General features: G+C 44.0%; 1 protein-coding gene across 4 annotated transcripts in view; it reads left to right on the forward strand.

The window, feature by feature from the left end:
- Positions 1–5,034: 5,034 nt before the first annotated feature.
- The window catches only part of LOC111841540 (uncharacterized), a 178,217-nt gene continuing 170,198 nt past the window's right edge, over positions 5,035–13,053 (forward strand). The window contains exons 1-3 of one of the 4 annotated variants that reach the window (XM_072718644.1): positions 5,035–5,343; positions 5,550–5,894; positions 9,681–10,034. In XM_072718644.1, the coding sequence (XP_072574745.1) occupies positions 5,232–5,343; positions 5,550–5,894; positions 9,681–10,034 (811 nt within the window). In that variant the 5' untranslated portion in view covers positions 5,035–5,231. The remainder of the gene's footprint in view (positions 5,344–5,549; positions 5,895–9,680; positions 10,035–13,053) is intronic. The other 3 variants (XM_072718643.1, XR_011994028.1, XM_072718642.1) reach the window with 3 other exon arrangements.

Below are 13,053 nucleotides of genomic sequence, written 5' to 3' on the forward strand. Positions count from 1 at the left end.
CTGATCTGCCCGCGGCTGCGCTGCCTGCTGCTGCCGCCGATCTGCCCGCGGCTGCGCTGCCTGCTGCTGCCGCCGATCTGCCCGCAGCACAGCCTGCTGCAGCTGCCGCCTCTCTGCCCATGGCACCGCCTGCTACTGCTGCCGCCATTCTGCCCTCGGCACAGCCTGCTCCGGTTACCGCCGCGATGCCAGCAGCACCGCCTGACCCGCCTGTCCTGCCTGACCCGCCTGTCCTGCCTGTCTCGCCTGTCTTGCCGGCGCCTGAACTGCCTGTCTCGCCTGTCCTGCCGGCGCCTGAACTGCCTGAGGTGGCCGCGGTTGCGCTCCCTGCTGGTCACGTGCTGCGGCGCCCGCCGAGGCGCCCCCTGCTGGTCGTACGCTTGCAGCTGCCTCCGCTCTGCCCGTGGCGCCCCCTGCTGGCCGCACGATGGATGTGCCCACCGAGGCGCCCCCTGCTGGCCGCACGAAGGATGTGCCCGCCGAGGCGCCCCCTGCTGGCCACACGACGGAGGTGCACGCCGTGGCACCCCCTGCTGATCAAGTAACGGCGGCGCCCGCCGAGGCGCCCCCTGCTGGTCACATGCCTGCAGCTGCCTCCGCTCTGCCTGTGGTGCCCCCTGCTGGCCGCACGACGGAGGTGCCCGCCGAGGCGCCCCCTGCTGGCCGCACGACGGAGGCGCCCGCCGAGGCGCCCCCTGCTGGTCGCACGCCCGAGGCGCCCGTCGAGGCGCCCCCTGCTGGCCGCACGACGGAGGTGCCCGCCGAGGCGCCCCCTGCTGGTCGCACGCCCAAGGCGCCTGCTGAGGCGCCCCCTGCTGACCAAGTGACTGAGGCGCCCGCCGAGGCGCCCCCTGTTGGCCAAGTAACGGTGGCCCTGCCTGAGGCCGCCTCTCCCGTCCAGCCTGGTTCTCCCGTCCAGCCTGGTTCTCCCGTCCAGCCCGGCTCTCCCGTCCTGCCCGTCCCGCCCGCGGCTCTGGCTGCCCCGCCTGCCTCTTTAGAGGCCTTGACTCCTGTCCGCCCAGTACTGACCTCCCTCATGACTCCCTCACCCTTGCCCCGGCGAGGTCAATAGCCCCCAGGACCCCGCCTTTCAGTGTCCCGCAAGGGACGGGGACACAGGCGTCGGGCCCGGGTCCCGCCCACCCTGCCCCCTGGCTCGCCCGTTCGGCCCCTGGCTGTGGCTCGGTGGCTGCCTGCGGGTCCTCCGGCTCGGGGTCGGCGGTCTCCGCCGGGTCCCCCCCTGGATCCTCGGTGCCGGTCCTCGGTCCCGCCTCCGGCTCCGTGTCGGCTGCCTTCGGGCCCCCCTGCTCCGGCTGGGCGTCGGACGGCACCTTCCCCGGCTTCGGCTGCGCCTCCGCCTGCCGCGGCTTCCCCCTCCTGCCTGCCTGCACCGGTGTTCCCTCCTGCTCCCTCCGTGTCCCCTCCGTCACTCCCTCGTCCCGTTCCCTTGGCCCCTGGGTGGTCCCCTTCTGCTCCCTTCTCCCTCTCGCCTGCGGCCCCTTCGGCCGCTGCCCGTTGCCCGTCTGGGTTCCTTCGGGCTCCCCTTTTTCCTCCTCCCTTTCCCTTTGTCCCGCCTGTCTCTGCTCCTCGTCCCTGTGTTCCTCCTTTATTCACTCCTGGCCCTTTTGTTTCTCCGCTTGGTGTTCCCTCTGTGTCCCCCTTCTCGGTTTGTCTGTCCGCTTTCCCTGTTCTTTGTCGGGTTCTGTCCTTCGTCTCGTCCCTGTTCCTGTTTTGTGTCTCTGTCTTGTTCCCTGTTCTTCGTTGATGGTTTTTGGTTTTGTCTTTCAGGTCCTGTTCCCCGGTCTCGTCTCGTCCGTCGCCTCCTCTCGGGCGCGCCCGGTGTGCGCGCCTTTGGGGGGGGGGTTCTGTCATGATCCGCTCCGTCCGCTCCTGATGTGTGCCACGCCCACCTCGTTACCTCGTGTTCAGCCCTGATTGTGATCATCTGTGTCCTGTTATGTCTAGCCCGTCTTTTGTATTTAGTCCTCGTCTGAGTCAGTCTTCCCCAGACTTGTCATTGTAGTGTCCGTTGAAGTCCGTGCCTGTCCGTCTACCTCTAAATAAACCCCGTTTCCCTGACTACCTGGCTGCTCTCGCCTGCTTCCCTGCTCGCCCTCCTTCGCTGAACGTGACAGTTACGGTTCTTACTGTTATGTCACAGAAAATGCTGGTCAGATGAGAAATAAATAGAATATAAAGATTTAGACATATAAAGAATATAAAATAAATGACATTTTCAGACACGGACATTGCGACATACAAAGAAATACCGTTACCAACCTAAATGGCTGGGTAAAGGTATGCAGGTTGGAATGTCAGTGGAATGTGTACCACATGGATAGGTGCAGTTTCAGAGGTACATGTGACCAGCAGGACTCTGCATTCTGGTAAAAAGGTATTTATTGGCTTTCAGATTTCCAGTTTATCCATCCCGTAATCCTATAAATTGTAAAAGTTGGGGAAGTTCTAAGGATTAGATGGGCAGAGCGGGAGGTGGGACTATCCTGGGAACACAGTGCTGTCACCCCAGACAGCTTCCTGTCTAGTTTGGTCTGTTTTATATGTACTGATATTTAAAATTATTGTAGATATGCTGATTTTCACTCTTTATAACCAGCTAATTATTAAAATATATACAAGAGATTCTCCTCAGTTTCAGGCAGATTTTCAGTAAATATATTTAATAACTTCTTTTTAATCATATTTTAAAAGTTTAAGTGTTTGACCACTGCTTATATGCTTGGTTGTAGACTCATGGCTGGTTGTTTCATGTTCTGTTAGATTAAAAATAGTCATGTAACCCGAAAGTTAAACACCACATCTTGGTCACTATGTCAGGTATTTAATAGAGCCTGTGAGTCTGAAATGTATCCATTGATTCTCCTTTGCAGTAATCATGTGACAGTAAGGAGATGGATGTCTTGTAATCTCTGATCTCAATGAACCAAAAACAGAGCAGGTAAATGTGTACTAGATGGAAATGTTGGCAAACTCCAGAACTTCTACTTATTCATTATTCAGTTACATATGGTGGCACAGTGAGCAGTGGTTAGTACTGTTAACATCTCAGGAACCGGGATTTGAGTCAGGAGTCTGTCCCACAGTGCAAAGATATGCTAAGGTGAATTGGATTTGCCAAATTGTCCAAAGGTGTGAATGGTATGTTTGCCCTGCAGCGGGTTGGTCCCTGTCCTGGTATGGAAGATTATAAGCACAAAAATTCAAATGGCAATTCATTTTGCAATTGGCAATTCAATATTCAATCAGAGTATGCATTTGAATCCGTGTATCATTCGTCCTTTCCATTTTCAATTGATAAATGAAAATCAAAAAATGAAAATCTGATTGTTTTTTTTGTTATTTGATTTTAAATCAGAAACGAAAAATGAAAATTGTCTTGTATTTCCTATTTTAAAATTTCGTTTTGGATCAAAAATACAAAATTGAAAAGGGTCCACACAACAGAATCTGTTTTTGATATTTAATTGCTGGGTTGTGCGTCACCCGGAAATTGTTCTGCGAGCAAATAGGCGCAGTGTTGCCAACTATTTTCAATGGAAAGTAGCTAAAGTCTGCTCGAAAAGTCGCCAAATGTCGCTAGATGACGTCATGCGTATATTTGCATATTGATTACGTAATTACGTCGTATTTGCATTCTGCGTGTCTTCCCTAATCCTTCCTCACGTGTCCAATATAAATCAATCACGTTACATATTTTCTGTCAGACAACATTTATATTATACGTATATATGTTTTTTTATGTGTATATGAGTTTAATAAGTTTAATGAAGTTTATCGTTGTGTATGAGTAAGTAGAATCACGTACAGTCAATCACATGTAGCTCAGTAAACGATCTCAGACGAGTTCAGAAACTGGAATGAACTTAAGCTCTGTAACAGTGAGTGCATCAGAAGAAAAAATAAATAAGAAAAAATAAGAAGAAACGGTCAAATTAAATAGTTTTATTTCAAGCAAAGGAGAAGCAGGTAAGTGATTGGTCCGTGGCAACACCGTTTGCACATGCGCAGCTCATTCACATCTATGTCAGCTGCCGTGCGGTCACGGGAATATGCTGCTCCTTTCAGCCGGAGCTAGCGCTCACTGATCAGAGCAGACACAGGGAGATGAGTAACTGTACCAGGAAAGCAAGACCTCGCGCTTACAGGACAGTACTGGCGACATTTGGAAAGTTGCTAAGGTTTGTCCAAAAGTCGCTAGATTTGTCGCTAGGCGCTTTTTTGAAAAAAAGTCGTCAAGGGGTCTGAAAAGTCGCTAAATCTAGCGACAAAGTCGCTAAGTTGGCAACACTGGCTCACTGAAACAGTAGCTCGCAAAAAATAACAATTTCCGGGTGACGCACAACCCAGCAATTAAATATCTAAAACAGATTCTGTTGTGTGGACCCTTTTCAATTTTGTATTTTTGATCCAAAACGAAATTTTAAAATATGAAATACAAGACAATTTTCATTTTTCGTTTCTGATTTAAAATCAAATAACAAAAAAAACAATCAGATTTTCATTTTTTGATTTTCATTTATCAATTGAAAATGGAAAGGACGAATGATACACGGATTCTTATGCAATCCTTAATTAATTTCAAAATATTTTGAATAATAAATAGAATAACAAGGCACTGAATTGCATTGCGTATTGCCATGGGTTTTTTGCCACTTTATTCAAATGCAATGGCGTCCCCGGCAATTGCATTGCATGTTGGGGAAGAAAACTCAATTTGCAATTCCCAACTGTCAGACCGCTCATCAAGGCGGACCTTCATTAACGACGTCACTGTTTTTATTTAAGTTAATCAGCCACTTAACCGTGACTTAAGCGATTTGCATTTGATCAGGGAAACACAGCCATGCGATCCACCATTTGTCGTAATTCAGGTGTGTTGGGCATTGTGTTAAGCTTAGTTCACTGGTAGTCAACTATCCCCCATAAAACAAAAAATCTCAGAAACGCAGGTTTTCTGTGCTTTTTCTTTTACTTCACGTGCTCGCGCATCTCTATGATGTCACGCACTCAAATTACAATTTAACCATATATGGTCTGTCACATCCTCACATCCTGCTGACCATATATAACATATTGTAACAGGCGTGTTTCAGCTCCAGGGGTAAACTGAAAGTAAAAGTATGGCTAGAAAAAGGCATTTCGTGTAGGAAGATAACTGCGTTAATAAAAGCGCATATAGGTTGTTTATAAAAACGACAATATACAGCAAAATGTGTACTTGTCTTATAGAAACAGTTCTTTGTACAAGACTAAAAGCAGCGATGCAGATCAATACTTTCAGCGCTATTTTGATCGTGTTCAAGTTCGTCAGTGACTCTGATGGTATGTACATTTTGAAGACAGTTTTATGTGTATAATAAGTTTGAAGAAATTTAATTGAGTTCTTGTTTTGGGTGTACTAATTATTATACAAAAATTTGTTTACCAAATATTAATGTACTGTAACTGCGTTGCAATTTATGTTCTGCTCTTATTATTTAACGCTTTGTTGTCATGAAGTGATTTTCTATCTCTTATCCCTGTGGTAGGTTTCCTGCTACACGACTCTGCTGGTCCTCTAACAGCCCGGCTGGGAGGAGCTGTACTACTGCCCTGCTTCGTGGACAGACCCCTGCCTTTGGAGGAGCTGGAGGTGGACTGGAGAAGGACTGATTCAGACACCATCGTGCACCTATTCCAGGGGGGTCAGAGCAGACCTGAATCACAGGGGGACGCCTACAGGGGCAGAGCCCACTTCTTCTCTCAGGAAATCCCCAAAGGCAACTTCTCTCTGCTGCTTGAGGAAGTGAGGACTGCAGATGCAGGAGTGTACAAGTGTGTGGTTTATACAGAGCAGGAGCAACGTGAAACACGGGTGGAAATACAGGAAGCAGGCAAGTGAGCCTTTCTCATTTATGGCTTATGACACATGGACCCAGGGGCATAGGTTTCTTATTAACATTGGGGGAGGCGAGTATATCGGGGTCTGAGGTGTGACGTCACTGTGTGGCGCTGTTTACGTTCGTTTTTATTCGTAAATTATTGCTGCTTCAGTCACAATATAAAAAGTGATATTATTATTTCCATTTTTATTTATATTCATCTTTACCTATATGGTAGTTTAAGTGCGGTAATGTCCCGCATTATATACGCTGAATTTGCGGGAATTATTATAATCACGCACAAATCGCGAGATTCCGCCACGAATGTCAGGTCATGTACCAGAGCATGTGAGCGGAGTAGATCGGTGAGAGTTTCCGCTCCTCGCTCACGAGGCTGTTGGCTCCGCCCGCTTCTCCGCTCTAATTCGCACTAAGCCGCTCTGCTCAACACCGCTCCTCGCTCCACTAAAATTTCTTCCCACTCCAGTCAAATCGCTCCACGCTCGCTCCAATTTAAAAGATGGACAAATAATATGCATGCCTAACAAATGTCACCTTAAACTGAAGCCTATATCATAAAGAAATATGAGCAACGGCAACATTGCCATTCAGAACAGAAAATTTTTATTTTTAAACAACATATAGGCAGTGGCGTAGGCAGAAATTGTATTTTGGGCGGGCCATTGAAAAAGTGAGCGGGCCTATATTTTTTCCTAGAAAAAATATTACTTAAATAATAATTAAACCTTAGAGAGTAGAAAAAATAATAGACAAACAAACTGCAAAAACACACCTTTATATGAATATATATTTTTTAATACATTTGAATAATAAAAATAAACTAAAAATGTATTTTGATCAAACTTGCCTGGGTGGGCCAGGGAGTAATGTGGGCGGACCAGTGCCGCCCTGGCCCATTACTGGCTACGCGCCTGCATATAGGCAACAACGGACAGGTTTGGCAATGGCATTCCTCACAAAAATAGACTTAAAAATAAAGTAATCAGTGGGCTTAATAGCCTAAAGAAAGTACAGGCTAAGCATCCACGTTTTAAATTTCTCATTTTTGTTCTGTTGCTGCTGCTGCGTCTCTATAAATTTTCACTGACAGCGTTATGTGAAATTAAAAATCCTATTAGACCTACTTTGAATGAAAAAACGAATCCGATTACCAATATTTACTTTATATAGACTTGATATGCTACAACCATATAAAACTTGCTCACGTTTTGCTCTGGCCTCCGCGTGTTCGCGTAGCACACTCTCATGTTTCCGAAAAAGGTGTCTTTTTAGATTCCAAAGTGAATCTTCACTCACTGAAACAGTTTCACCTATGGAAGTAAATCTGTGTCATCAGAATTTGAATTTTATATACCACTGAAATTCTAACATTGAATATTTATGCATTGGAAATATGCATATGAAATTCGATGGTCCGAATTCACATGCAAAAATACGAGGTTAAAAAATACAAAGTCAACATTTCAATGTTGCTCCAATTCGAACATGCAAAAATACGAGGTTAAAAAATACAAAGTCAACATTTCAATGTTGCTCCAATTCGAACATGCAAAAATACGAGGTTTAAAAATACAAAGTCAACATTTCAATGCTGCTCCAATTTGAACATGCAAAAATACGAGGTTTAAAAATACAAAGTCAATATTTCAATGCTGCTCCAATTCGACGGTCCGAATTCACAGGCAAAAAATACGATGTTAAAAATACGAGTTATACATCCGGGATACCAAGGCTAAGCAATCGAATGTGTATGAACTCGAACGTATGGAGGGAAATCCCGGACATTTTTCAAAAGGAATTGCAAATTGCATTTTCCATATGTGGACGCATAAAGTGTGACATAATTCAAATGCAATTGCAAATTTTGCATTAACGTTTGCTTTTTCGCTTTGTTAGAATTTCAGTGGCATATAAAATTCAAATTCTGATGACACAGATTTACTAACATATTCACCACATTGCTCTTGCTCTACATTATTGTTATCTATACGTTTGATAAAAATAGTTCACTTGTATGATCTATCAGTTTCCTTTGTGAAATACAGTGTTACCTCGGTTCTCGAACTTAATCCGTTCCGGACTCCGGATCGAATCCTAAAAAGTTTGAGTTCTGATCGAATTTTTCCCATAATAAATAATGGAAAACCAATTAATTGGTTCCCGCCCCCCCCAAAATTACACCTAAATGTTTTTTAAGGCATTTAAACACAAATCCCAACATTACCCCTGTTCTGCCCTGATCATCCGCTCCTTCCGTGTGCCACGCCCCCTCGTTAACCTCATGTGGGATCCCCCTGTGATCAGCAGTTTCTGGTTGTTGTCATTAGTCCTCTGTATAGACCTTTTTCACGAAAACCGGAAATACGTAATTGTAGGGTAAACTTAGTTCCGGTCAAGCGTCAATGCATTAGAAAACCCGGGATCAGAGAAAATTGAAGAAATGCAAACTACAGCAAATGCGAGGCTGACATTGAAGCGTTACCTTTTGTTTCCGCTCAGAGACGTGCTGTGTGACTCATTTCCTGGCCCGTACAATTTATCAGCGTTCACGGTTCGACTTCTGATATTCAGATCGAGTTCTAGGTCAAACTGGTTTGTTCGACTTTAAAGAAATTTGAGTTCTAGTGAGTTCGAGAACCGAGGTACCACTGTACCTGGGAGACTTGAAAACAAGGCCTGGATTTGGAATCAAGGGCCAGATTTGAATAGGGAGGCATTAGACTATCACTGCCATTATTTGGTAGCAAAATCCTGATTATGTGTCATTAAACTAAATTTTTCTGTAAATTACCTTCAGAGGTTGTTTATAATGTAATGTTTTTTGATGCATTATTAATTTCTTATAGTGAAAGCAGTATCTAATTACTGCAATTTAGCATATAGACAATGTGAATAAATCCCAGCTAATTCACATTTGCCTAACTGTCTATGTAGTATCAGGGAAGTTACACATAAAAGTAACGCATTACAGACAGAAGTGGAAAGTTCAGGTTCAGAAAGTACAAATCCAGACCAAGGTTTTGTTTCAACCAACCACACTGAAAAAAGTTATTTTAAATGAGCTCAGTTGAATCATATACAGTGGTTACACCCAAATAGAATGAGTATTTTGAAAATGAAACACTCTTTTTAAGTGGATGCATTGACTTTGTGTTCTGAGAACAGAATATAGTTGAATTAATCTCACTCATTTTTTCATGTCTAATTAATCCAAATGGATCACTTTCATTCATTAAATTAGGTATATAATCTAACAGTAGCCGTGGTAAAAGGTAACTGAAACACAATACAAAACACTGTGCAGGGCTGTTTTTGCTAAAGCGTCTGCTCTGTGGAACCAGGTTAAACGAAGCCCAAAACCATCTGCTTTTGTGAGGGAAAAATTAGGATCAACACATGATGGAACTCTATGCTTCTTGTTATGCAGCGATTGTCACTCATTGTTGCTCAGATTGTAGAGGAGGTGGTTCCAAGCAACTTGAGAATGTTCGACCAACCAGTCACATGTCTTGGATCCACCTCCTCTACAATCTGATTGGTTATCTCTCTGAACCAATCTCTTTTCATTTTGACCTCAGAACATTTTTGAGTAACAAAACTGCTACAAGCTTAGTGTGGTGCCGGATTCTTCTCCTGAGTCACATATGCCAAGTTTTAAAAATGATGCATGTTGAAATGAAAACAACCCCAAACATATGTTTTCCCTATGGGAGGGGAAAACACACAGATGTCAGGTTGCCAGATTGTACTGTATGAATCTTCCTGTTCTTTTTCCAGAGTGGCTGGTGGTGACGGGTGCAGATGAGCCTGTCTATGCACATGCTGGAGAGGATGTGACTCTCAGCTGCTCTGTGGACACCCATGTTAATGTGACAGAGCTTCAGGTGGAATGGAAAAAGACAGACGATGACGGTGACATCTTGGTGCTGCTGTATGCTGATGGAGAGAACAGACCAGAGTCACAGGATGAGAGATACTCTAGAAGAGCTGAATTCTACACTGAGGAAATTCCCAAAGGAAACTTCTCAATGAAACTGAGGAAAGTCAGGACTGAAGACAAAGGAGGGTTCAGGTGTGAAGTCCACTCAGATACTGATTCTGCCAATACAACTGCCAGGATAGCAGCACTGGGTGAGTCACTGGAAGGACTGGTTTTAACATGCATCTCAGCATAGTTCTGTGTGATTAAATCACATTTTCATTCCCCTGAGGGTCAGTGGCTCTGCTGTACACTGATCGTTATGCAAATGCCATAGGGTTTAATCTGCTCAGTGTAACAGTAGAAATGGTCAAATTTAGTGCAGTTTTAAAGACACACAATGTATTAAATGAACGAATGAATATTTGTTTCAGGCTTCAGCTTTAGTGCAGTTTTCAGCTCTGTCATAGCAGGTATTTTATTAGAGTGATGAACTGTAATGTGTAATTATGGTTTTATTATTTATATTCATTTGAGAGCTATACAAAGACCATGAGAGTGTGACTAGGAAAAATAACACAGTATTATTCTTACTTGTCCATAACATCGTATGACAGAGTAATACAGTCAAAAAGCCCTTTGTGACATGTTGTGTAAATATATTCAAATTAGGGCTGCACGATTTATCGATTTCAAATCGAAATCACGATTTGAAACAACACGATTAGCAAGTCGCAAAAATCGCAATATACATTATACAGCACGTCGGACCCAGGGTTTAAAACTGCTGTGAGAATAGTTTTACAGATTCATGCCATGCTCCCTGTGTGACAGTCATTCTCACCAGTCACAAGCGCTGTGCTTCTCGCGTGCCAGTCATGCTCACCAATCAGAAGTGGCCCAAGAAGGCGTATAGGCCCACAAACAGCAAACATGTGAAACCAAAGGAAAATGTTACATTTGCGGTGCGGAAAAATACTGATTCCGCTACTGAGCTGTAAGTGAATTGCCTACCTACTTCATGGTCCGATATTATTTCAGAAAGGTCCTATCATCAATAGAACCGGCGAGCTCCTTTTAAACACCAGCTATAATATACTTCAGCGTATCATACCTTTGGTTTTTGCTAATAGACAATACCCAGCAAACATTTGGACGTTTGGTGACCGTTGAAATTACGTCCCTCCGACACGTCCCGTCATGGTTGAAAAATAGTTCCGAAATGAAAGTTGAACGGACGTCTTTGACGTCAACTTGCCGTGTATTCGACGTCTTTTCGGCGTCTTTTCTGGACGTCTAATGCGTCGTCGTCTGGATGTTTTTAAGATGTGTTTCTGCGTTATGTCAGTGTACTTATTAGCCTGAATATAAACGTCCTTATTGTGAAATGCACATCAGAATATAAACGGTTCAAAAAACGTCCAAAATCAGTCCAGTCAGACCTCAACGTCTATACAACGTTTAATCGACGTTTACATTACAAAACATTTCTTATTTGTATTAAATAAGAAAAAAATATATATTTATATAACATACACATACATACTGTACATATAAATATACAAATAAATATATATAATATATTTAAATATTTGTGTGCATTATATATAAATACATACTGTCTTAAAATGGATGAGAGAGGGATATAGGGCTCTCGAAGGAACAAACAGGCACGCTTAGGTTCACTCAAATACACTTTAATAAGTAATACAAAATGATCTCGCATTAACACCAATACTGAGCTATCATATTGAAGGCAATGCAAAATAACTCGTACTACAACGGATATCAAATAATATATATCTTATAGCTAATAGTATTAGGTGCAAAGGTATGAATATATATAGAAAAGAAGCAATAATACATACAAGAAGCAAGGAAACATAAAAGAAGTTACGAAATATTATCACAAGCGGTGATAATTTACTCGCAACAATCAATGGAAAGCAGAAGCAGTTGCAAAGCTATTTACACCCGGACGTGCTATCATCACCCACCTTCACACATGGACTGGAGAGCCCTTTCAGTCCTGGCAGGAGACCAACGCGTGAGTTCCGAGAAAGTGCTGGGCGATGCGAAGCTGGCCAGGCTCACCCCTTCCCCCCAGGCAATATATGATGCTCCAATTGCCCCTTTTGTCCGAGTGATGCTGCTTGCGATAACATACTACAATAGGCGTCCTTGCGCAATGCCTCCCTGTTCCCCCCTAAAGGCAATATAGGACGCTGTATACCGACCCCCCCCCCCCCATCTCCCGAAACCAAGATAAGCATCCTGCATGCCGATCTAATGGCCCAGATGAGCATCCTGGCTTCTCTTTATGAGCCCAAGTTATTTATGGCAAAATTAGGTTTTACAGGGGATCGGTAAATAACATGTTCGTGCAATTTAGTAACATTCAGGGTGAATCATAGACGATTGATCTGAATTTCAGGACGATCAGTCCACACACGATCGGAATTAATCCACAATTACAACTTTCCAGAATATTATAGTAGTTAATTCCATGTCACGTGGGTGACGTAATCGTCCGCGAATTCATCCTAATACATTCGGTCCCTCGGCCATGATTCACCAATGTATAACTCGTGCAGAAATGTGATCATATAACCTGCGGGTATAGATACATAAATTCATAGTGCATATATATCCTCTATCTCGTATATCATACGTTTTGTTAGTATAGGTATTGTATCTAGTCATTCTCCCTTCCTTTTAAAGTCCAATATGCCCCTCCAGCTATTACAGGCAGTACATGGAACCTACATAAAGTTTGGGGAGTAGTTACACTATACATTTCCCATTGGCCAGTACACAAAGCCTCGTTACACTGAGTTATTTCAGGCTTCAGATGTAATCACATACTGGAATCAATATTCCAGAATATCTCCCATTAGAATTAAATGTGATTAACACTTGATGAACATTATTTAGTTGAATTTTGGTGTTTCACATAGTCACAGTGCATTCAGTCCGATTCCTCCACTGAGTTAGGTCACACTCCTACACCCACTTGAGGGGCACTCCGGCAGACGCAAGGATGGTAATGTTCTTTCCCATTGTGGCATCCTCTACAGACGTACATCTCGTTCCGGTTCACAGGAGTCAGTTCAACGACGAAGCATGATTGGTTTGCTGGTCAGGTGCAGATGTCTTGCTGCCGCTCCGTCGCGCTGTCTTTCCATCCGATCCTGAAAGTAGAAGTCTGCTCCAACTCGGTCCCTGGGACTG

Source organism: Paramormyrops kingsleyae, chromosome 12, assembly GCF_048594095.1.
Source record: "Paramormyrops kingsleyae isolate MSU_618 chromosome 12, PKINGS_0.4, whole genome shotgun sequence".
NCBI lineage: Eukaryota > Metazoa > Chordata > Actinopteri > Osteoglossiformes > Mormyridae > Paramormyrops > Paramormyrops kingsleyae.